The sequence below is a fragment of the Apodemus sylvaticus genome, chromosome 10 (assembly GCF_947179515.1).
Source record: "Apodemus sylvaticus chromosome 10, mApoSyl1.1, whole genome shotgun sequence".
In the NCBI taxonomy this organism is placed as follows: Eukaryota; Metazoa; Chordata; class Mammalia; order Rodentia; family Muridae; genus Apodemus; species Apodemus sylvaticus.
In genome coordinates this window covers 1,278,297-1,303,600 of record NC_067481.1, presented here as the reverse complement: position 1 = coordinate 1,303,600, position 25,304 = coordinate 1,278,297, and the positions used below count along the sequence as shown (strand labels likewise).

The following is a 25,304-nucleotide window of genomic DNA, read 5'->3' as shown; positions in this document are numbered from 1 at the left end:
GGACAAGAGAGCCACCAAACTCGGGGCAATAGCTGCGACAGCGAAAGCAAAGCGTGAACGGTGCGGGGACGCAAGAGCGACGCGCTCGGTCCTCGGCCGGCTCGCGGCCAGACGTGAGCAATCGGAGGCCGAGCGGTGGTGGGGAGAGCAGGGGAGCGGGGGCGGGGCCTTCTCCGCCCTTGGCGCTGCTCCCTGGAGGCACCTGTGGAGTTCTGCATTCTCCGGGTGAGTCCAGCCCACAGCCACGGTTGGCCTGGACCAGGATGACCTGTCTCCTACACCCTCCCCCCACTACAAGAGCTGCATTGAGAATCCTATCAGGGACTTTGAGCTGCCTGAGAGTGGCGGGTCGGGGTTGGGGATTGAGGGTGTATGGGGGTGTGGTTCCTAAGGCTAGGGCTTTGAGTCCTTGCACAGGACGAGCCGGTGAAATCATGCAACTGGATGCACGACTCAGTAATTCTCTTTAATAATCGTTTGTGATTTTTACAAAAGGTAGGGAAACTGTTTCTTTAATATCCTGACTGCTTCAGTGTCATCCAGAAATGAACTATAATGGAAACTATAGTCAGCTCTGATATGTGTAGTGCTTATTCCCTTTCCAGATTATTGTTATTATTTGCAGTAGCTAGGGTGGACCCCAGGGCTCTTGGCATAATGAGCAAGTGCAGTACCATGGAGCTAGCCACCATCTCTCCACATTACCGTTGCCTTAATTGTTTTTCATTACTAGGAATGGAACCTAAGGCCTTATGCATGCTAGACAAGTGTACCACTAAGCTCTCCAGTCCTTATTTTACTTATTAGTCTGGAGACAGGGTCTTATTAAGTTGCAAAGGCTAGCCTTGACCTTCCTTTATAGCCCAGGCAAATCTCCTTCCTCAGCAGGGGGCGGGGTGGGAAGGGTGTTACGGGTGTGTGCCACTGCCATGCAGAGTTTTTTGTTGCTATAAATCATAATCTCACAAGGAAATAAATGGTTTCCTATTTCAGGGCAGTTCACAAATACTGTATTTCAATGTGGAAGTAAAGGGGAGAGCTGTGTCTGCTCCACTTTGTAACTTAAGTTCTCTCCACCAGGAAGAAGTCCCAGAGATCCTGTTATAGGAGTTTACAAAAAAAAAAAAAATGCCAACATGTCATCTTCCACGCCATTTAAGATGAGATTGGTTCATTTGGACCTTAAAGGAGCACCGCCAAAGGTTTCGTATCTCTCTGAGGTAAGGACTCTCTTTGCCTCCAGTGACCTTTCACTCCGTAGAAGCCAGCACTGGTGAAACAACTTCGAGGCCTTCTGGATCACGGTGGGGGCAGAGCACAGGTTTCTCATTTTCTTCCAGTTCCCCTCAGAACCAGACAGAACACCAGGGTGGCACAGGGAACAGAGGTGTCCATTGTCCATGACCTCTTTGTCGTGGTTGAGTTGCATCCACCAAAAAGATAAGTTCAAGTCTTGATGCTCTGGTGCCTGTCCATAGAATCTCACCTGGAACTAGTCCTTGGAGAATGACCAGTTAAGATGAGGTCACACTGGGTTTCTGCAGGCCTGAATAAGAAAAGTGGATTGATTGTGTTTGGGGGAGAGCACACTGTATGCTCTCCCATGTGTTCATGTGAAGATCAGAGGTCACCAACATATTAATTAATTAGTTAATTATTTGGGAGGCAGGATCTCTCCATGAACCTGGAACTCACCATTTCCGATAGTCAGAATGGCCAGTAAAAGCCTGGAGTCTGCCTGTCTTTACCCGAGCAATGCCGGGTTACAGGCATCACCACCACCCCTGGTTTTATCTGAGTGTTAGGCTTCCACACTCCGGTAAAAGAGGCAACTTTAGACAAAGTTGAGAGGACACATAAGTACGGACACCCTGGGACAACAGAAGCAGAGTGACACAGCCACAAATCAATGAACCAGAAGCAGGAAGAGGCAGGAAGGACTCTCCTGTGAGACCTTCTAAGAAAGCATGCCCTGCTGACTCCTCAACTGGAAGTCCTGGCCTCCAAAACTATAAAAGAAATCCTGTTATTTGAAGCCGTCTCATTTGTAGTCATTTCTAACAACAGACCTAGAGTCCCAATACATCCTTCAACATGAACACAGTGCACTCATCTGTAATCCCAGTACTTGGGAAGTAGAGGAGGGTAGTTCAGGAAATCAAGGCCAGCATCGATCCTATAGCAAATTCAAAACCATCCTGGTCTCAAAGAGGTGGTTAGTGGGAAACTGGTAAGATAGCTCAGTATTAAAAGTGCTTACCACCAGGTCTGATAACCTGAGTCCGAGTTTTAGGGACTTGAATTATGGAGGGCAAGAATCCTGCAGGTTGTCCTCTGACCTCCACATGTGCTTGGGATACACATATATACACACAATTAATTAATGAAAAAAGTAAGATTTGGGTGTTAGACAGCTCCATAGATTCAAAAACCGGAATAAGTACAGTCATATCCCAACAACCCCAAAGCCTGTGTGGGGTGAGTAGCATTAGCAGGAGGTGATAAAGCAACAAGAGAGGGGAATTGTAGCAATGCTGTGACTAAAGGACCTAGAGAATACTCCCAGATGAAGTTACCCACGTCCAGGAGGAATTGGGAGAAGTTGAGTGTATAAAATGCGTCAACAAAGTGCAGGGGCTCTGGAGAACCTTAAGACTCAAGAAACCAGAGACCCTCATAAGGACAGACTGTCAGGGGAAGGAGGCAGAGGCCAACAGTGGCCTCAGGAGTGGCCACCCTGAGTTGGAGTACCTAATGCCCATCAACAGAAGCCGAGCCTGGTCGGAGGCCCAGCTCCATGCCAACCACGCGTGCCTGTCCTTTAAAGTGAGCAAGCCTGGTAGGGCTAGTAGTGTAGTGAGTGCCAGCCTAACATCTGGAAGCCGTAAGTTCAGTCTGCAGTACCTCAGTGAATCAGTGGGCTCTGGTTAAACTCCATGTGAACACAGAAGAACACTGCAGAAAAAGATGACAGTGTTTTAATAGTACAAGCTTATCACAGGACATGGAGCAGAATAAAGCAAGATACTCAGATGAGATAAAAGCTGGAGGCTAGGAAAGAAGCTCAGAGGCAGAGGCAGAAGACGCTGATCTGGGAGGACTGGACAGGAGGATGTGACATTGCTGCCTGCAGAACTCAGGGATGAACTGAGAGGGAAAGTTCAGAAATAAATGGCACAGTCCAACGAGAAGAGGCGTGAGACACATGAGCTGTTCTGTAAGCAGCCCGAGATGATTTGTGAGAAAACTACAAAATACACAAATCAAGAGGATCATATCAGCCAGTCAAAGTGGTCCACTCCTTTAATGCCAGCACTTGGGAGGCAGAGGCAGGTGGATCTCTGAATTCGAGGCCAGCCTGGTCTACCAAAAAAAAAAAAAAAGTTCCAGAACAGCCAGGACTGTCACACAGAGAAAACCCTGTCCTGAAAAAAACCACTCACTGGCTGGAGAGATGGCTCAGGGGTTAAGAGCACTGACTGCTCTTCAAAAGGTCCTAAGTTCATATCCCAGCAACCACATGGTGGCTCACAACCATCCTTAACGAGATCTGATGCCCTCTTCTGGAGACAGCTACAGTGTACTTACATATAATAAATAAATAAATCTTAAAAAAAAAAAAAAAAAACCACTCACGTTTAGAAGCCGAGGAATTGCCCAAACTATCAAGAGTACAAGAGTATGCATACCTAAAGGGCAACCAAGAAAATGGCTTGGTGCAGAAAAGTACTGTTAAGTTCCCAGGGCCCATGTCAGGCCACTCACAGCCAGCTTCCTGTAGCTCCATCTCCAGGGAAGCCAGTGCTCTCTAGCCTCTGTGGGCACCTCCGTGCAGTCGGCGCAGTAAACTCACACAGGTGCACACACACACACACACACATAAAACAAATACAGTAAAAAAAATAAAGGGTCAGTGAGTTGGCTCACTGCGTAAAGGTGCTTGGTACCAAGCCTAAAGACTGAAGTAATCTCCAGGACCAGCATAGTGGAAGGAGAGACTTTACTCCCACAGTGTCTTCTGACCTACATACACACACACACACACACACACACACACACACACGCACGCACACACGCACACAAATACAACAAAGCTTCTGATTCAGGTCATCTTAAAGAAGCAGAGTGAACAGTAGGATCAATAAGTATGTCAAGGCCAAGTAGTGAGGGCATGCCTGGGTCAGTGACCCAAAAGGAGTACTAAGTCCTTGGTGCAGGTCCTTAAAACGCAGTACAAATGCCAGGCGGTCATGGCATAGTCCTGTAACTCCAGCACTCAGGAGGCAGAAGTAGGTGGATCAGAAGTAGGCTCCGAGGCCAGCCTGGCCTGCAGGGTGAGATCTAGGTCAGCCAGGGATACACAGAGATACCTGTCCTCCTAAGAAGCCTAGCAAGAGCTGAGCATGGCAGTGGTACATGCCTGTAGTCAGCACTTGGGAAGTGGCAGCAGGAGGGTTAGGAGTTTGAGGTCATCTTCAGCTACATAGCAAGTTCAAGGTCAGCTACCTGAGACCCTGTCTCAAAAAAAAGAAAATACAACAACACCAAGAGAGCAGTGCTGGACTTAGAAGGACTGTCTAGGCATTGATCATACCCCAGGGAGCACAGCACCTGAGATGCACAGCCTATGAACGAAGCCCATGAGGGGTTAACCATTGCATGAGCTCCCCTGCCACAGCTGGATGAGCCTCACAGAAAAGGACCACTTCATTCCGCAGCCAGAGGTGGCTGTGGAGGAAAATATGTTCCAAGGAAACTATAAAAAAAAAGGGGGACATTATGGAAAATGTATTATGGAAATACAAATAATACTAAGAAAAGAAAAAGTCTTGTTGGTGACTTAGACCAGCTACATAGTGACTTTAAGGCCAGGTGTGTTACACAAGAACCCCTATTTTGACATATATACATACCTCCTGCCCAAAAGAAGCAGGGGAAGTAGGGAAGAAAAAAAGGGAAGCTATCAGTAATTCTGTTTTTAAAACTTTTTTTAAAGATTTATTTATTTACTATATGTAAGTACACTGTAGCTGTCTTCAGACACTCCAGAAGAGGACATCAGATCTCATTACAGATGGTTGTGGGCCACCATGTGGTTGCTGGGATTTGAACTCAGGACCTCCGAAAGAGCAGTCAGTGCTCTTAACCAGTGAGCCATCTCTCCAGCCTCCAGTAGTTCTAATGAAACACTATCTACAGTAATTCAGGGCAGTACAACCTTGGGAAGAATCTGAATCAGCCTCTCAGATCCTGGGGTTCCATCAAATCCTAGAATTACAGGGTTTAAGAGGCTGGTACAGGAGAAGGCAAGTGAATTAAACACTGGGGTGCAGTGTCAAACCCTGTCTCAAAAAAAAAAAATAAAGATAGATAGATAGATAGATAGATAGATAGATAGATAGCTGGGAAGCAGAGGCAGGCAGATCTCTGTGAGTTCCAGGCCAGGCAGGTCTACATAGTGAGACCCCACCTCAGAATTAGCACAAGATACTGCTTTAAAGATCTGCTCAAGGGGAGTAAGGTTAAAGGTTCTGCCAGCCTGATGGTGTGTGTTTGTTCCCTGGATCCTGCATAAAGGAAAAAGAGAACCGCTTCCCAAATTCTCTGATTCTCACATAGGCACCATCTCCCTTCACAAACATACACACACACACACACTAAATGTTTTTAAAAAAATAACTTTTTATCTGCTCAAGGGGTTGGAGAGATGGCTTTTACCTATAATTTCAGCACTTGTGAAGTAGACTTCTGGCCTCTTAACACATGAAAATACATTAGCACACACAGGCAAACAAACAAACAGAAGATCTACTTAAAAATGTATAAATCTGACTCAAGCCACAGCTTTTTGAAACAGGAAAATTTGAGAATGAGGAATGTTAAGGGTTTACAAATAATTGGTTTGGTGGGATTAGGGTTATGGTTATTGTCTTAAGTTTAAACAGTTTGAAATTTAAATCAAAGCATTTGCAAGTGAAATGATGTCTGGGATTTGCTTTCTAGTATTCCAGACAAAAAGAAAAGTAAAAGTTAGCTTATGAGGTATATATATATATACAGCTTAGCAATGATAACCTCTGCTACCATCTAAACCATGAAAGGCCAGAGGACTCATGGCTGTGAGGTTCCAGTCTCTCTAGTCTCAGCCTCTCAGACGTCCCAGCCCCTGCAAGAGCTGCCCAGGAGGTATACGCAGGTGCCAGGGAGACAAGAACCCTGGGGGAGTAGATGCCACCATCGTTGCTTTGGTCTCTGTGGGCAACTGAGTCAGATGACCTCTCTCCATGGTCAGGCTGCCTCTGATTTGTACTCGCTTAATACCCGTTTTGTGAATCGCCTTAGCTGATTTTCAGTCACCAGCTGATTTCCTTGATTCAGCATTCTTCAGAACGATCCTGCACTTTAAGAAAGAAAACACGCCATACATCACAGAAAACATTTGGAGCCTTATTCGGAGATTGATAGATGTTTTAAATATAGTTAGAGGCCCCTTCATTAGTTCCTACATTGTGGTTTTTTTTTTTTTTCTTTTTAAATCCCTGGCCTTGCTGGGCAGTGGTGGCGCACGCCTGTAATCCCTGCACTTGGAGGCAGAGGCAAGCGGATTTCTGAGTTTGAGGCCAGCCCGGTCTACAGAGCCCAGGACAGCCAGGGCTACCCAGAGAAACCCTGTCTCGGAAAAAACAAACAAACAAACAAAAACAAATAAATCCCTGGCCTTGATCTCAGACCAATAAATCAATCAATTCCAGTTATTCTGTATAAAAGGCTTGAAGACAGGGAAATTCCTACCCTTAACATAAAGATAAGAAAGTGGTGAGAATGGGAGGAAGGGGCTCTGAGACTTTGAGCCCCACCCCTGCATGTGCGCATGCACAGATACTTCCTGCTGCCTCTGCACACATTCCCCCACCTGCTTTTCCTTCCTAGGAGCTGAAATCTCTCTTCAGGGCTGTTCGTGGTGCCCCGATGCTATGGCACCCAGGTTCTGGTGTGTTGGACCCTTCTGGCCTGGCTCCAGCATGACTCTCCCAGCTGGCCCAAGTCCCCTCTCCCCCGCTGAACCAGCAGCATTGTTTATTGCTATTCAATAACACATAACACTCCTGTGCAAGCACCAAATACACATTCTAGATTTAAAGTTTGCGAGTGAGAAATGCGAATATCAGCTCCCATCCTTCTGTTCAGATTGCCACTTTCCCAACACCCTCTGTCTCTGCACAGGTTTTTCCTTTGTTCCATGCACTTGGTGCAAATGGCCTCCTCATTGAGTACGAAGACATGTTTCCCTACGAGGGCCAGCTGAGGCTGCTGAGGGCCAAGCATGCATACAGGTATCAAAGCTAGCAGGATGCCAACCCGGGGCGGGCGAGGGGAGGGCCACCATCAAGGAAGGCCTGGGCATCACTGTGGGTGGACAATTGGAAACTAACAGTCTACATTCCGTTTTGTCTCTAAGTGCATGTCTTTATGTATATAACATTACAGAATTAAAACATGTAGTTACGTGTGGTGACTCACACCAGCATTTCAGAGGCCGAGTCAGGATGATTGTTGAAAGTTAAAAGGCCAGCCGGGCGGTGGTGGTGCACGCCTGTAATCCCAGCATTTGGGAGGCAGAGGCAGGCGGATTTCTGAGTTTGAGGCCAGCCTAGTTCACAGAGTGAGTTCCAGGGACAGCCAGGGCTACACAGAGAAACCCTGTCTCGGGGAAAAAAAAACAAAACAAAACAAAACAAAAACCACACTCCCTTCCCTCCCCCCCCACCCCTGCCAAAAAAAAAGAAAGTTAAAGGCCACTTTGGGCTGTAGATTGAAATCGTGTCTCAAAAAAACCAAACCAAACCAAAAACAAAAACAAAAAAAACCTAACCTGGCCTGGCCTTGGTGGCTCATGCCTTTAATCCCAAGCAGATCTCTGAGTCTGATGTCAGCCTGGTCTACAGCACCAGTTTCCAGGACACCCAGAGCTACACAGAGAAACCTTGTCTCAAAATCCAAAGAAACCTAAAACACTTAAAAAATAAAACATTGGGTTGGAGAGATGGCTCAGGTATTAGAAGCACTAACTTCCAGAGGACCCAGGTTCCAGTCCCAGCTCCCATGGGGTAGCTCACGAGGCAATGGGAAGCTACTAATACCTTAACATGTGAAGCTGACTTCACATGTTAAAAGTGTGGTATACAGACAAATGCAGGGAAAACATTCACACAATTTTTTTAAATTTATTATCCCTCATATATTACATCCTGACTGCAGTTTCCCCTCCCTTCTCTCCCCGTAGCTCTACGTCTACCTCTTGTCTCCCCTAGATCCACTCCTCTTCTGTTTCCCTTCAGAAAAGAAGAGGCCTCTCAGGGATACCAACCACTCCTGGCATAATAACTTACAATAAGACCATGCATATACCCTTACATCAAGGTTGGACGAGGCAGCCAATAGGGGGAAAGAGGTCCCAAAAGCAGACAAGAGTTAGACACAGCCTCTGCTCCCACCGGTAGGAGTCACACAAGAGCACCAAGCTTCACAATGATGCATACACGGAGGGCCTAGCTCAGACCCACACAGGCTCTGATTGTTGGCTGTCCCTACGAGCCCTAGGCAGTTGATTCTGTGGGCCATGTCCTGTGGTATCCTTGACCCTCTGGCTCCTACAGTCCTTCCTCCTGCTCTGAGTAAAATACTGTAGGGGCTCCAGAGGTTCCTTAGTGCTGTGGAGCACTTAAGCTTCTACAGAAGGTCTGGGTTTGGTTCCCAGGGCTCACAGAGTGGCTCACAACCACCTGCTACTCCAGGGCCATAGTCAGTACCCTCCAGGTTCCTGCACATACCTGGTACACATACACACACTTAGCACACACACATGCAGAATATATTTTTAAGTAAAACATGTACATTAAAGGTAATCAGGAAACATTTGAAAGAGAAATATCCATTCTGGCCCTATAAGGAAGAATAAGAAGTCATGGGGCAGCTGGGACTGAGTTGTGTTTATGGCCACAATTGGATATTTTCCCTCGTGTGTGTGTGTGTGTGTGTGTGTGTGTGTGTGTGTGTGTGTTATATTTACATGTGTATGCATGCACATGTGTGGAAGCCTGAAGTTGACATCCCAAGTCTTTATCACTCTCCATTTTTTTTTTAACTAAAGCAGCATCTTTGGTTGAATCCAGAACATACCATCTTTGCTACTCCGGCAAGCCAGCTTCCTCTGGTATCCTGTTTGTGCCTTCTGAGCACCGGAAGTAGAGATAGTCCACCATGCCCACCCAGCATTTACCTGGGATCTGGGAATCTGAACTCTAGTCCTCTTGCTTATGCAACAGGCATTTCAACCACTGAATGATCTCCCCAGCTCCTCATAGTTTGATTTTAACCTTGGAATGTATAAGCAAGTGGGAAAATTCTAAATCTCTCATAGAAATCAAGATTGGGGTGGGGGGACGGTGCTGGAGAGATGGCTCAGGGGTTAAGGGCACTGATTGCTCTTCCAGAAGTCCTGTGTTCAATTTCCAGCAACCACATGGTGGCTCATAACCATCTGTAATGAGATTTGATGCCTTCTTCTGGTGTGTCTGAAGACAGCTACAGTGTACTCAAATAAATGAATCTTTTTTAAAAAGAAATCAAGGTTAACAACTATGCAGTGTATCATTTTAGCTGCTGAATCAGGGAGGCTGAGGATATAGCTCAGTGGTAAAGTGCTTACCTAGTGTACACAAGCAGGTCAGGGGAGTATAGATATGGTCCTTGCTGATTCTTTAGCTAGGCATGGTGGTAACTACCCATAATACCAGTGCTTGGATGGCTCAGACAAGCATATTCTACTATGCTAGAAGGTGGTTTGACTCTGGGGATCCCAGCTCTCCATTGCACCTGCTGCACCTGTGCATGCACCTGCTGCAATGCACCTGTGTGTGCACCTGCTACAATGCACCCGTGCGTGCACCTGCTGCAGGTTTGCCTGCTCCCTGCTCTGCTGTTTTCTGTTTTTTTGTGTGTTTGTTTGTTTGTTTGTTTTGTTTTTTCAAGACAGGGTTTCTCTGTGTAGCCCTGGCTGTCCTGGAACTCACTCTGTAGACCAGGCTGGCCTCAAACTCAGAAATCTGCCTGCCTCTGCCTCCCAGAGTGCTGGGATTACAGGAGTGCGCCACCACTGCCCGGCTGCTCTGCTGTTTTCTGACAGTGAATATCTGTTTGTCTTTCAAAGTTAATGGGATTCAGCGGGGGAGGGGGGCAGTGAAGGAACCCTTTCTTAGGTTAAGAGCTGTACACAAGCAGCTGAGGCATAAGTTTTGCCCTTGGGCCAGTCTGCCAACCTTGTTATGCAGGATGACTCTGTAGCGAGTTCGTGTATGATGCAAAGAGGCCAGAAAGGGCTGAGCTGGGCTGGGCAGCAGTGCTGCGCCACCCAGGCTGACACAAGCCTCTGTGTACTCTTACTACCCCAGCCCCTCCGAAGTCACAGAGATCCTGCGCCTTGCCAGACTCAGTGAGCTGGAAGTTGTACCCCTGGTGCAGACATTCGGACACATGGAGGTAAGCGTGAGGTTCAGAGACTGGGCCTGACGGGTAGGCAGCAGCTCAGTGCTGCCTCAACTCCTGTTCTCACAGCACCACTCAGAAGCAGCCAGAGAGCACAACTCTTGCTCAGAGCAGCTTCACTAAGACGGAAGGAAACCTTCTGCTTTTGCTATGTCTTTTTACCAGTATTTTATCCAGAATTACTTCTCATATGTAAGACGGACAACTGAGAGGCAAACACAGTATTGATTTAATGGCTTGTCGGATGCAGCCTTATTCACACCTCTAAAATTAAATTTAAAGGAAAAAAAAAGGACTGGAGTGGCAAGAGCTGTTAAGAGTGCTAGCTGTTCTTCCAGAGAACCCAAAATTGATTCCCAGCACCTACAAGGCAGCCCAAAACAGCTGGTTCTGAAGGATCAGATGCCCCCGTTCTGGCCTCTGGGCACTAGGCACATGTGGCGCACAGACCCCTAACCCTAACAAGGAATACCCATAGAAGTAAAAAGACAAGGCTGGAGATCTAGTTCTGTAAAATAACTCACTTGACATGTGCAAAACCCTGAGTTAAAGTACCAACACCACAGAGAGAGGGGCGGAGTTTGGGGGAAGAAGGAGAAAGAGGAGGAGGAGGGGGAGGGAAGTAAGGGAGGGATGAGGGCTGCTGAGGAACCAGCTAGAAGGCTCAGCTCAGGCAGAGTCTGAAGCTTGTCTCAGCTGCAGATGTCTGGAAGAGTCAGCAGTAACCTGTGCAGGCCGCCCAGCTGGCCCTCAGGTACACTGGGTGAAGCTGTGTAACTTGGAGTGCTCACCGAGGGCATGCAAAAACTGGGACCGTTAGGCACCAGCTTCCCTCTGTCCTCAGTTTGTGCTAAAGCATGCAGCATTTGCACATCTCCGTGAAGTGGCTCACTTCCCCAACACCCTGAACCCTCATGAGGCTGAGTCCCTGGCCTTGGTACAAGCCATGATCGACCAGATTCTGGAGCTCCATGGGGATGTCCGGTGGCTCCACATTGGCTGTGACGAGGTGAGTGCCTGTGGTCTCAGGGTGTGCAGCTGCCTTTCTTCACAATCATGAGCCACATATGGCTTCTTTCTTTTCTTTTTATACTTGTCTCTTTACTTACTTATTTTATGTGTATGGATGTTTTTCCTGCATGTATGTCTGTGTACAGTTGGTATGGGGTGACATGCAACACCCACAGGGAACAGAAGAGGGTGTCAGGATCACCTGGCTCTGCAGTTACTGTGAGCCACCTAGTGAGAGCTGAGAATCAACACTGTATCCTCTGGAAGAGCTTCTAGTGCCCTTAGCCTCTGAGCAATCTCTCCAGCCCCCTCTTTGTTTTCTTTTGATTTGGTTTGGTTTAACTTAATTTAAAAATTTTTTGAACTACAGTCTCATTACATTACCCAGGCTGGTTTGAACTATTGATCCTTCGCTCTCATCCTGCCAAACACTGAAATTACAGGTACGTGTCACCATGCCAGGCCCTAGGAATTCTTTTAAGTCGAGAATACTAAAGAATAAAGAATACTAAAGAATAAAGGCAGAGGTTGCCAAGGAGATAGGCCTGTTTAGGAGATGACATCTCTGGAGTGTTGACTGGCATAGGGCAGTCCTGCAGAGCCCAAGTAAGGTATCCTGTGTACCTGTGATGCTCCGATTCAGGGGCCAGGCTTCTTTACCTCCTACAGGAACAGAGCCAGCCGCAGCCATGAGCAAATGCATGTCCTTTTAGACAGTTGGAGCCAAAGACGTGCAGTGTGAAACAGTGTTGTTACACTTGGATCTTGAAGCACTGTTTGGGAGGAGTGTTCCTCTGGGCCATCTGTGGTTGTCCTCTTACCAAACCCATCCAATGGCTAGTCTCTACTCTGCTTCTCTGGCTTGAGTCCAGATTTGTGGGCAGGACTGGGGTAGGCTCTGGGACAAAGGCTTCTGCCTGGGTTTGTAGACATTCCACCCTGAGGTTTCCATTTTTAAAAGTAAATCAGAGCTGGATATGATGGCTGACATCTGTAATCCTAGCACTTGGAGGATTGTGGAGAGAATTGTCACAAACCTGAGACCAGCCTCAGCTTCATAGTGAGTTCTAGGTCATCTTGGGCCATGGTATCTCAAAATAAGGAAATCTGAAAGCAAGATGTGGTTACACACACCTGTGACCCAGCATAGAGAATTATAAGCCTGCCTGGGCTCCATGAAATCCTGTCTCAGAAAAGGGGGGATAGAGGGCTGCTGGAGAGGTGGCTCAGCAGTTAGGAGCATTGGCTATTCTTCCAGAGGACCTGGGTTCAATTCCCAGCACCCACATGACAGCTCACAACTGTCTATAACTTAAGTTTCTGGGTATCTGACATCTTCACACAGGCATATATGCATGCAAAAATCAATGCATCTAAAGTAAATAAAGTAAAAAGGAGGAGGAATAATAATACAACCTATAATGTTGTGTGGTCCTGTCTCAGAAAAAAAAAGTGTGTGTGTGTGTGTGTATGTATTTCACAGACACAATTACACTACATATTTCCTTCCATGTCTGGCCTCTTCACTGCCATTAGGAGTGTAGATCAAGGCTCATCAGCATTGTCACATGTCAGGGATAGCCATGGCACAGTGGGTCACACATTCACCCACTCTTCAGTGAGTTAACAAGGTCGTTCTGCCTCTTAGTGATCTAAGCAGAGCTGCTTTGAACCCAGAGAGGCCCTCAGTGAATCCAGTCTAAGAAAAGCAGTCTTCCTGTGGAGACCAGGGAAGCTAAGCCCCTTTCTAGTCTCCTCTACTTGCAGCCACCCCAAGATTCGGGACAGGTGTGAACCCTGGAGTCCTAAGGATGGCACCAGCTGCAATCCCATCCTGTTTCTTCCTCCTAGGTCTACTACTTGGGTGAGGGGGAGACCTCAAAACAGTGGCTACAGCAGGAACAGAACAGCCATGCGAAATTGTGCCTGAGCCACATGCAGGCAGTAGCCAGCCATGTGCTGACCCAGCACCCTGGCGTAACACCCTTGGTGTGGGATGACATGCTACGGGACATCCCTCAGGAGCAGCTAAAAGGTTGGCAGGGCCGGTATGAATGGGGGTTACATGTGGCTGCCCAAGACCTCAAGTTCCAGAGGCCTTGGAAGTGAACTCTTAATGTATGCTCTAGTGGAAGTGCTGGGTTCTGTCCCCTTTAAATCCCTGCACGACCTTGCAGGAGTGTGATTGGCATGGCTGCCAGCAGGCCCAGAGGGGCCATTGGTGTGTCCAGTGCTTCTGATAGCTTTAGTCCCATGTGTACTCTGTGTCCAGCCTTGAAGATGCCAGGGCCAAAAGTTTACTCCGGCCCAAAGCCTGGAGATGCGAGCTGAAGAGCCTTCCCCAGCCTGGAAGATCAGCGCGTAGACCACCACCCAGCTCCACTCAGCCCTGAGGCTCAGTGCAGAGAGACCCAGGGCCAGCTGAACCTGTGTTCTGTGAGACTAGTGTATGTTTTACATTAATGAGTTCAAGGTATACTCCAGTGCCCCGAGGCCGCAAGACAGGCAGCTTGGAGATGAGCTTAGGAATCCCTCCTCACAAAAGCAGGCGGCTACACACATCATTTGTGGCTCTGATGTGTATGGCCCAGAGCCTAGCACAGCTGCAAGCTGTACTTAAAACCCACTAGACCTGAGAAGATGGTTACGTTTAACTTTAACATTAAAGGGACGCACCAGAGATGAGCCTGGTGGCCCCCGACTGTACTCTCAGTACTTAAGAGGTCCAGACAGGAGGACTGGAGTTCAAGTCCAGCTTGGGCAGCACAGTGAGACCCCAATATCAAGCAGCAGGAGTAGTACCCGAGTGGTCCTTCCCACACTCATGGCCTTGCTCTGTTGGCAGCGTCTGGGGTGCCTCAGCTGGTGGAGCCTGTGCTCTGGGACTATGGCGCTGACCTGGATGTCCACGGCAAAAGTCAGTATGGGTTGTTCGTAATACATTCCTCGTGGTACACGTACCTGCATGACTGTTTCCCAGTCCTCCATAACCTTGTAACCTGAACTATTTAGCCTAGAAATATGGGCACCACATTAGCTTAGCTGACCAGCATGGAACAGAAAGGCTATGCAAAGCCTCCTGTCCTGGCATGGGATCCCCTGCTGGCTCCAGATCATCCCAGGTCCTTTCAAGCTCTTCCTGAAGTGTTTCTTTGTAATGAGTGATAAACCACAGGCATTGTGGGAAGGGTTGGTGTCTCCCCTCTGCTAGGATAGGCGTGGCTCTCAGCTGCTCTGATTAGGCTGCGTATCCAGGGCCTCTCTGTGAGAGCTACTCATCTGCTTGCTTTCTTGCCTAGTCTTCCTCATAGGAAAGTACCAGGAGTGTGGCTTCCAGAGGTTGTGGGCTGCCAGTGCCTTCAAGGGGGCCACAGGGGCAAGTCAAGCTCTGCCCCCTGTTGAGCACCACATCAGAAACCATGAGCTGTGGCTGCAGGTGGCAGGCAGTGGACCAGAGAATATTCTACAAGGAATCATCCTGACTGGCTGGCAGAGGTAAGCTCTCAGAGGCTGGGGCTAGGAAGTGGGGAACAGTTCCTATCACCCAACATGGCAGCTTGTCTAGTGTTGGTCTTGCCTCTTCCCAAATCGTGTTCTCCATGCCTCTGTGTTTGCCTCAGTAACTCTGCTGAGGAGACAACTTAGCGGCTGAGCCACAAGCATGCAGCCTCTGTGGTCTGCATATTCCATGAATGTTACTGTGTCTCGTGTGTAGTGGGGCATGAAGATTAGTCCCAGTTCTTTTAGGATGTCATATGCTTTGAAAAATGGGATGAACCCAGTCTATGGTTCTGGCAAAGTCCTAGACTGGTTGAAGCTGTCAGCTCCACCAGGAAGAGCTGAAAGATGTCCCCCTGGGGCCTTCACAGGTTCCAAAATATGCCTGCAGAGCAGGGTGCTCAGCCAACTGAGGCTGTCCAGTGTGGTTATGGAAGTTGCTTGTGGTTTCAGTAGACGCCCACCACTGGTTGGCCTCAGAGATGACTCTAGATGGCTCAAGAAGACTTACCAAGCATTTGCCATTCCAGTAGAGTATATTGAGATGTGAGTTAAACCAAGACTCTCACAGAAACTGAAAACCTTTCTATGCATTTGATAGTGGCCAGTGACTCACAGAGGTCAAGGAAAACTGATGGGAGTGATGTAATCACTGGCCCATCAACCTCACTTGAGGAGCAGCTCTCTAGCCCCTTACTGCTGAAGAAACAGGCCAGGCCAGGTGGAGGCACTCCAGGCCAGCCCTGGAGAGATCAGATGCCCACTCTAACCTGGGTCCTTGAGGGAAAACATGAGGTTGATAGATGGAATAGAGGCCACAGGAGAGGCCCTGGGAGGTGGACGAGTAACAGAAATGGGATAATAAAGGCTCTACAGAAGCCCCACAGCAAACATGCTGTGGAGCGCACCAGGTGCTTAGAGCCCATTTCCTCTGTACAGGCTCCTCCCCAGGGCATTTATAGCAGACCTAATGCAAAGCCCCCATGACATGAAACCCACTTCGGAAATCCTGAGCTAGGTAATGAGATACACCAGTCTGCCCACAGTGCATCCCAAATCAGGTGTCCTCATCAGGCTGAAATGGTTGAGGGCCATAGAACTGAATAGCCTTCTTCTCCGACATAGGTATGACCATTTCTCTGTGCTGTGTGAGCTGCTACCTGTGGGAATCCCATCCCTGGCTGCCTGTCTACAGTCACTTGTACACGGTATGTCCCAGCCGACAGTTCTAGCCCTCCTACCTGCTCTTAGCCAGACAGGAAGAAAGGAGCCAATTGCTGGTTTCTCCTGGTCCATTGCCCTGTTGTGTCTGGACTGTGGCCCTTCACGGAGCTGAAGAAGGATCATGTTTCTAGTCTGCACACTTGCTTAAATGCCAGCTTGTCCAGGACTGCCTATACTCAGATCCTCAGCCCGAGGCTCGGGTCGTTTGGGAAGTTAGAACGTACATGCCCCACAGATTCAGAGAACGTGTGTAAGAAATCCATGCTTCAGGTACAGACGCAGATTCTCTTTGGACTGTCAAGAACTAGATGCCCCCACTGCTACAGGAGCCTTTATCCCAGAGCTCTGACACCCAGATGGCCTGAAGAAACAACTGGTTCTGAAAACAGGCACGGGCACTGCTCAAAGCAGTAGGCCGTGCAGCCTCGGTGAACTGAACCATGCCCATGTAGACTATGTAGGAGTTTCCAGCACTCAAAGGGTGTCCACGTGTAGAGAAGGGTCCCCAAACAGTCAGCAGCTGTGGCCTGGAGGAAAGATGTAGATGTGGTCTTATTTTAGCTTTTTCTTTCCTGGCAGTTGTTCATTGTAAAGTGTCTAGAATGTGCAGACAAACAAGGAAATAATAAGCACAAACAGCCCTCGCCACCCTGAAGAGGCACTGATGTTAGTGCTGTTGGCTTTAGCCCTTCCTGGTTGTGAGGAGTGATTTTGCTGGGACACAGACCCCGCAGTGCAGAGCCAGGAACACTGTCAGTGGCTTCCTGAGACAGCCTTTTGTGCTGACTTGGAGGTGTCCTGGTCTCACACCGTTTCAGCTGCTCTAGAATACTCTGCCTTTGAGTGAGCCTGGATACTTGTACACAGACTGTGTGGTGAGGTCAGGGGCTCCTGCAGATTGTGCTGCTACCTACAGCGACCTATAACAAATATCTTCCACGTGTTCAATGAAAAGCAGCCAGCTGACCTGGCCAGGGCTCCCCAAGATGGTGTGCCTTTTGCCCGTAGCACCCAAAGGTCAGGGGTCTGTGTGACCACTCGTGCCTGTGGACGGTTACAGGAGGCTTTGCTGAGGATGTTAGGCTGAGAGTGGAATGCTTCCTTGGGGTGTCAAGCCTGGAAGTCACGGACACTGTAAGGTAACCCCACGGTCCCTCACATTGCCCCACCCCTCCCTCTGGGGGCCGCTGTTCTTACTGTGACTCTCGGCAGCGAGGGCGCTGGCTCCTTCCCTGGCAGTGACATCCATGCCCTCGTCACACAAGTTAGTCTGCACCTGCGCAGCTCTGTGGACACGCTTCTAGAAAGAAACAGGTAAGCGGCTCCCACATGTCCCTGCAATTGTTCTTTATAAAGGCTTTTCTAGAAAGACTTCTAAAAATTTCTACCAGATTCTTAAGCCAGCCACTTCTCCCCACTGCCCCCTAGTTATCCCCAAACCAGTACTGGTTCCACTGACACTGTCTGAATTTGCTCCAGGTTTGTCACTGGCTGGTTCAGCCCCTACCATCGAAGGCGGAAGCTCGTTCACCCAGTTATGGTCCAGCACATACAGCCGGAGGCTCTCAGGTAGCCACCGTCATATCCTCCTGCGTGTTCAGCCCCCTTTACACACAGTAGCGATGACTGTGGTTATCAGGGTCAGGACAAGACAAGCTCTCCAGGTCCTGCAGCTATAGATCCTGGATGAATTGATAGGCTACTGCTGAGTAACACTTGCCCTAATATTAGCAACAATCTAAGTGGCTCCTGGCCTAAGACAGCATCTACCTCACGCCCAGGCTGACCCAGGCTCATGTTTGGAATCAGGCCACCTGGGGTCCCTGTGGCTGTAGTCCCAGGCTGCCTGCACCGTCCTCTCCTGGTTCATGACTCTAAGCTAGGCTAGTAAGAGTACAGTTGTACTGAATGTAAGAAGCTACCAATAGCTTGCCCGTTCATGGTTGTGAGAACACTGCTGGGCAGTGATATCTTTTGATTGTTGAAATGTAACCACTCATTCATCTATTTTTGTCCCCATGTTAAATGGAGACATGGAATAATACTAGCACCAGGGACTGAGGACATGGGTTTATCTATGTAAACATAAGCCTTAGCAGGAACACTCAAGTCAAATCATGGCTGCTGTCTCCCTCAGCCTTCTAAGCAGGTGGACCAGCCTCGTGCAGCAATTGGAGGCAGCCCTGCAGCTGGCCTTCTACCCGGACGCCATAGAGGAGTGGCTGGAGGAGAATGTGCTCCCGAGTATGCAGCGACTGCAGGGTCTGCTGCAGGACCTGGGCGAGGCGGCTGCCGGACAGCTGCCACCCACCAGCTCAGGCTGGGATGCAGGTCAGAACCCCTGAGGGGCTGTTGGGGCCCCGTCTGTCAGCCTGGACACCTGCACAGACAGGTTCTCCGCTGAATAAACAGTGACCTCGGGCAAAGCAGAAAACAGAAAGGCACATGTGCAATTGGCATGTAGAGCTTTATTACCTCTGAAATAAAAAGACCAGTAGAAGTGGAAGTCCCACCAACAAAAACTTCAATCAGTTTTTTACCACCACAGAGAATTAATGCCTTCACCCAGGAATGAGTCTCGGCACTGGGCAGTATTGGAAGGGGATATGACAGCACCCAAGAGACAGACTCCTCCCTTTCTTGTCTAAAGTATCTTAAGAGTGTGTAGGCAACAAGCCAAAACACCAACAAGCTATGTTTCACGTTTCATCTGGGGAGAGAAACCTCTAATGTAACCACTTAAAAAGCTCACTTTGGCATATTCAAGGGGCCATGTTCCCCAGTCAGTACTAGTGGCCGTCCCTTCAGAAGACCTAAGTACTGTGCTCAGCCGTGGCACAGTGGCCTCCAGGCTGTCTTAATTTCTGTTTATATAACTCTGGGGTTTCCCAGTTCTACCCGACGAGGTGTGGGTATGCAGCTTTGAGGAGCTGTGTGTAGACCAGAGACCCCCAGCTTAGGCCTAGAGGCCAAGCTGGGAACTCAGTAGACAGTGGACTTTTGAGGGTCTTGAGTCCACTCAGAAGGAAACTAGAAGAGCAGAAAAGAACCATTAGTGGTTGGTACCAACTTTTATTAGAAGATGCCATGGCCCAGGCTGGCTTTGAACATTCTCCCTGCCTCACTTCTCAACACTGGGAATTATAGGGCTGTGTGTCCACATGCCTATTTTCTTCGGGTCTTTTCTAGGCTTGAAAGGCTGACTCAGTTTCTGTGAAGGAGCTCCCAGGTCTTAGGAGCTACATGATGCCAACAGGTGACCTTTCCTCCCCAGCAGCTTCTTAAACCCAGGTTGGGTTGGGAGAGCCTTCCATTCCTGACGGCTGTGCTCCAACACTACTGGGGTCTCAGACAAGTGTCCAAGAAGGGCCAGGGTAGTCAGCAGCCCTATGGTTTCTCTGAGTTCTGTGGCCAGGCAGCCAGCCTCCAGAGTTGCCTTCAGGGAAGCCACTGAGAGTATCCATCCTGATAACAGTCAAGGAGAGTAGACGTCACTGTGCACAGGAGTGTGCGTGTGGGTGTCTCATTCTCACTATGACGTGGAGTCCTGCCTGCAATAGCCTGAAGTGGCAAGGCGTCCTGAGGGCAGGCACGTGGCCTGTGCTGAAGAAAGCTTGGCGTCTTATGCTTCAGGTTGCCCTTGGGTGAGCTTACCCAGACCAGGCCGTGCTGCCCAACCCAGAGCTGCAGTATAACTCTGGGCAAGGTACCAGTCTCTGAGACCTTGCTCTCCCCTAGATGTAGCATCCATCCCTGCACCCTGATAGATGCAACCTTTCCAGGTTGAGGAAGAGGCCTAGCCCATGGTTCTGCAAAGTGTAGAAGCATAAACAAGCAAAAGGCAGCTGGTCCGGTGTAGAACTGCCCAAGGAGCCACAGGCAGTGCCCAAGATCCGCTTGTACCCTTACAATTGGCAAGTCCGTTGGAGACACGTCAGAGTGGGTGACATTTACCAGCAGCCATTCCGCACTGTCAACTCTGGCCACCAGGGCCATCAGGTTCACTGTCGCTGCTTTGTGACCGTTCTGAGGGGCTCTCCAGGCGGTGCAGCTCCAAAAAGCTAGTGATGAGTTTGGCAATGGCTTCCACATCACTAGGCCATCATCAAGAAAGCAAATTACCTTGGCAAAGGGTGCAGTTCCACAACACACCACAAAAGACCCACACTGTCTTATCCCCTTTGATACACCTACAAACACCCCAGAGGTCCCAAATGGGCCCAGTATCTCTGGCCTCAGTCCTACTCTCAGCAGACCCCACACGCTCTTCTGATGCCTCCACTACAGAAGCTATGGCAGAGCTGGTCCTAAGCACAAACATCCTAAGCACTGCCCCATACCCTGTCTGCAACACTTAACCTCTGCTCTGTTGCCCCGAGAAACTCTCAGGGATAGATATACATCCCGGTCTTGCTCTATACCACTCTCACCTGCGTCGGCCCATGATTGCACTCTGGGTGAGGGGATGGGAGAAGCCTGTAGCAAACCGGAGTACCACCATGTAGCCCTTCCCAAAGTAACGGACCTTTTCCTCCTCCACATTCACATCCTGGATGTCTTTCAACAGGACGACCACTGGAGACAGAAGGGTTTGCTGATGAGCAGTCACCCTATGCTCTCACCCTATGCCATGCATGCAGGACAGCCTGCTGAACGGCGGGAGGTACATTAGTGACAAAAGCATTTGCTAGTCCACATTCAGGACTGTGGACCCAGAAAGGACACTCAGGAGACCCATTACAGCTGCAGGTCCAGGCAAATGCTGGCTTTCCTGAGCAGTCCCACAACAGGAATCACTAAACCCAAGCTGCCATCTTCATGATATCCTTTTGCTGATTTTACCTAAGGCTGGAAAACCTGTCTGGCTCTGGTGGGTTAGCCCTGCCAGTTAGTTCTGTGCACAGAAGAAACATTGCTTAACTAATGCATGGCTGATACTGCTTTCCCAAGAGCCACTGGGAACTGGCTCTCAGATGTGCCAGGGCTCCCAGCAAGCAGCCTCTGGGGAGGTTCAACTCACAGCCCACAAACCAGCTCTGGTCTTCATCTGTACCATATTCAGCTGTACACTGCCTGCATGCCACACAAGTTAGAAACATGAATGCCTTGGAGCCTAACTTTTCATGGTAAAAGCTTACGGAGGGGCCTGTGCATGCACACACCATTTACTTTCATGTGTGTAATGCACACACAATAGCTGGGCTGGAGTCATAGGGAAGAGACCTATGAGAACCTGCTACTTCACAACTAGACTACCTCTCAAGCCCAGAAGTTCAAGGGTTGTAGGGTTCCTCTGACCATCTCAGTGCAGGGCTAGCAGAGCTGATGGTCAGGTACAGGATAATCAAGAAAGGCCAAGTGGTTCCTGAAGACTAGGATGGCTCCCTGTTAGTCTGTCTACCTGGCACAGCAACCTCCTGTCACTCTCACCCAACCTAGGAGAGCTGCCATGAAGTTTCCATCCTTCCTGACAGGCTGAGTCCTCACATACGCAAAAATCTGCCTGGATCCATCCCTGCAAGCCAGGGTATGTCTGGGGGACCCTCATGCCTTGAGCAGTAACTTGGACCCAAGCCATCCAGGCCTTCCCACACCTTCACCAAGCTGTAGGTCCCACATCTTACCTTGATCGTGGCCTGCTCTGAGAAGAGTCAGCAGCTTCTTGTAGAGGCTGAATGTTTTTAAGATGACCTTTCCAGTGTTCTTGTTGAAAATGGCCTCCTGCAAACCAATGTATGCTAGCCACACAGGGAACTCCAGGGAGAGGGCCGAGCTGAGGCTGCGGTATCAGCCCCACCCACACTGGTACAGATAACATTTGCCCAGTGGAAACCCAAAGCCTCCAGGACTTCCAGAGCCAGCCTGTGTGCCTGACCTCTAAGGGGCACAGGAAGGCAGATAAAGTGGGTGCCTAGCAGGTGTGAGACCCCAGGTTCAACCCTAACAAAAGGACAGGATGGTAATAAGGCCATTAAACAAAAAGCAGAAGCCCAGGCCAGGCAGCTTCAAGAACTCTGAGACGTCCAAGACTAAGAGAAGTGGGCTTCCCCAGGTCCCACCTGACTTTCCCCAGGCTCAGATTTCTGTAGCTGTTAAGTACAGCGAGGACCTGGGTGGTCAGAGGAAGCCTCCAACCCTTGAACTTCAAAGCCTGGGAGCTAGTCTGAGTTAGCAGAATGTTCTCACAGGTCACTGCCCTGTGTAGCCAGCCCAGCCAAGGGACATACAGACTTGTAACAACCCCAGGGGAGGTTAAAAAAAAAAAGTTCTGCTGTGAGCCGAGTGTGGTGATTTATGCCCATCGGAAGGTTGAGGCAATAGGCTTACTTTTGAGTTGGAGGCAAGCCTGCAACGAAACAAAACACACTACACAGAACCTTGGTGGAAACAGTTGTGAGTAGCTTCTGGAAAAGTCCAGAGAGTTTACAAGCAAAGCCAGGAGAAGGGCTGAAGCCAGGTAACACAATGCCTCCGAACTGGGACAGGTGCTTCTGAACGGGAAGGGCGCTTCTGTACCATCTTACCTCCCAGTCCTCCAGGTTCTGTACAGCCACGAATAGGCAGCCTGTGACATAGAAGAGCTTCCAGCCCAGACTATCTGCAAGCAGACATAGTATATCAGCTCATCAGCTACAGGAGCCAAGGTGATGTGTCCATAGGTGGTCCTTCCCAGCACAGCCTTTCTTTTGGCTCAGATTAGAGGCTTAGGCAATGTGCTTCTGTCACCAGAGATACGTGCATCCCAAACTCTGCCTCATTCCACCGAGGGGTTGTGTAGATCTACACAGACTTGTCATGGAGGTGGGACACACCCTCCCTGTAGCAAGGTGGCAGCAAATGCTAAAGAGCTTTCCAAGAGGACTTTGTAACACAGGAAGAGATTTAAGATACAAGACATGGGCTGGGATCATCTCCCACACAAGGCAAGGCAGAGGCCACCCCAAAGCCACACACGCCAAGATGGCTTTCTGTTCATTTCCAAGTACAAGGAAGCTGAAGGGAGAGCATACTTTACCTCCACTGTAATAGGCGGCAGCCAAGCCAGTGGATAATATTCCTGTAGAGAGGAGAGAGTACTTTGTTAACTAGCCAAGGGAAGTCCCGCTTCTTCACAGTGCTATAACTGCCAGCAAGCAGGCCTGTCTCATGGTAGGACAGCTTGTTCAGAGGCAGTAAGTAGATGCTACCTAGTGCAGAGTTGGTGAAACAGCTAAGAAATTTGTCTCAACATGGAGGACAGGGGACTGGAGAAGAGGGCTTACTGGTTAAGAGTATAAACTACTTTTGCAGAGGACACAGTTCAGTACCCAGCACCATGGCAGGCCATTCACAACCTCATGTAACTTCAGCTCCATAGAGCTAATGCTCTTCTGGATTCCACGGGCACCCGTATGCACCTGCATAGAACCCCCACATAGATACACACATACATAAAAAATTAAATAAAAAGCAAGATATCCCATCATGGAATTCACCAGACTTGTCTGCAAACAAATGAAAATTGCACAAATGACCCTGATGTAGGTATTGCCTACAAGGGACGGGGGATGAAGAATACTTAGAGAATTATAACACAACACTGAGCACAACACACAGAAGGGCATGTGTATATCATAAGGACAGATTGCAGAGATGCTGCTGAGGCCACAGCTAGTGCCTCACCTCAGGCTCTGTCCAGCCCAGCATACAAGGGCCTTCTGATGGGCAGTGCTGGAGGAAGAGGACAAGAGGCTAAGTGCACTTACGAAGAGGTCTGAGACAGGGGAGAGGAAAGACAGGAACCCATCATCACTTGTCACATGGGAGGAAAACTATAACAACCTCAAAAAGAGCAGACGGGCTGGGAGTGCATCTCAATGTTAAAGAAGTATGCCCAGCATGCAAGGTTGGAAGGGCATCTCAGAGTGTGCCCAGCATGCAAGGGGGTCCTGCATGCCATCTGAAAGAAAAGGCACACTGAGGGTTAATGAAACATGCATTCTCAAGGCCTTGTACTGAGGAGAACCCCTAAGAGAATACAAAGAAGCTGTTTACATCGCTCCTTAGATTTGTATGGGGGAAAATTGGCAAGCCTTACCGACCAGCAGGGACCAAGACCGGATGCCTGGAGCCCTCTTCAGATGAAGGTGGGTGCTGGTGCGTGTCTCCACCTGCATATACATCCCTGGAACCTGGGCTCCACTGCACAGCCGACCAGGCGTGGAAAAACGCAGCTGAAGTCTGCAACCACAGCACAAAGGTAGCACCTCATCAGTCCAGTCAGGAAGCCAGGGGAAGGTCCACAGCAGACCCTGAACTCCTTTTTCTTATGAGCCCACCTCAACTCACAATTATGTAAGGGCATCGGAGCTACACAGCTCACAAGCTCACTTCCAAGCCCCAGTCTTGTGAACTGAACCCTCATCTTTAAGTTGTTCCGTTAGTAAGCCCCCTCCCCCCACCCTGACACCCACACACAACTCAGGCTTCCGGCACCTTACCCGAATCTTCCAGAAACAACTCTTCCCACCAAGAACGGGAAGTGAAAGTACCATCGTGTATGATTCTACAGTCATAAGCTGTCGGATCCCTGTAATTGACTACCAAACAATGGACCAAATGCATCCGAATTAGTGGGACACTGCGGCAGGACCTCTGGAGATTAACACCCAAAGTCCCAGTTCTGGGTGGCACCTTGGATACCCATGGGCAATCAAGCTTCGTACCCTACATCCTCAAGAATCCTAGTTAGGTACACACAACTTGCCTCCCTCTGGCTTCAGTTACCAACAAGCTCCACTAGCGGCCCGTTCCGCTGGCTCCGCGGGAGGAGTGCGCACGCCCGGTTTGCCCGGAGTGCCTGGCGCCCGATCCAGATCCTCAAGCGATGACCCGCACAGGGCACGGCGGGTTGGAACCCGAAGAGCTGCAGGACACGCACCGATGCCCGCACCGAGGGACGTGTACGAGAATTAATGGGAGAGAACAGCCCCTCGAACTTCCGGACTTCTGTTCTGCGGACTTCCGGGATAAGAGCCGGGTAGGAA

General features: G+C 49.3%; 2 protein-coding genes across 5 annotated transcripts; one reads left to right on the top strand and one right to left on the bottom strand.

Moving 5' to 3' along the window:
- Positions 1-34: 34 nt before the first annotated feature.
- On the top strand, positions 35-18,891 carry Hexd (hexosaminidase D). Of its 3 annotated transcripts, none has more exons than XM_052193941.1 (13): positions 35-113; positions 1,081-1,220; positions 7,225-7,334; positions 10,452-10,539; positions 11,390-11,554; positions 13,408-13,591; positions 14,402-14,473; positions 14,856-15,051; positions 16,180-16,262; positions 17,339-17,417; positions 17,491-17,592; positions 17,758-17,847; positions 18,416-18,891. In XM_052193941.1, exons 2-13 carry the CDS (start codon positions 1,137-1,139, stop codon positions 18,621-18,623), a joined length of 1,461 nt encoding a protein of 486 aa, XP_052049901.1. In that variant the 5' UTR covers positions 35-113; positions 1,081-1,136; the 3' UTR covers positions 18,624-18,891. The 3 variants fall into 3 exon arrangements, with proteins under 3 accessions (XP_052049901.1, XP_052049898.1, XP_052049899.1); XM_052193938.1 differs by lacking the exon at positions 35-113 and adding an exon at positions 140-225; XM_052193939.1 differs by lacking the exon at positions 35-113 and adding an exon at positions 145-225 and having other exon boundaries at positions 1,085-1,220.
- On the bottom strand, positions 18,727-25,304 carry LOC127693274 (cytochrome b-245 chaperone 1). 2 transcript variants are annotated; one of them, XM_052193944.1, is made up of 7 exons: positions 25,025-25,304; positions 24,356-24,498; positions 23,294-23,335; positions 22,803-22,876; positions 21,903-21,999; positions 20,709-20,853; positions 18,727-20,372 (listed from the first exon to the last, which is right to left on the bottom strand). In XM_052193944.1, the coding sequence occupies exons 2-7, from the start codon at positions 24,438-24,440 to the stop codon at positions 20,252-20,254; spliced, it is 564 nt and encodes a 187-aa protein (XP_052049904.1). In that variant the 5' UTR covers positions 24,441-24,498; positions 25,025-25,304; the 3' UTR covers positions 18,727-20,251. The 2 variants fall into 2 exon arrangements, with proteins under 2 accessions (XP_052049904.1, XP_052049905.1); XM_052193945.1 differs by having other exon boundaries at positions 25,045-25,304.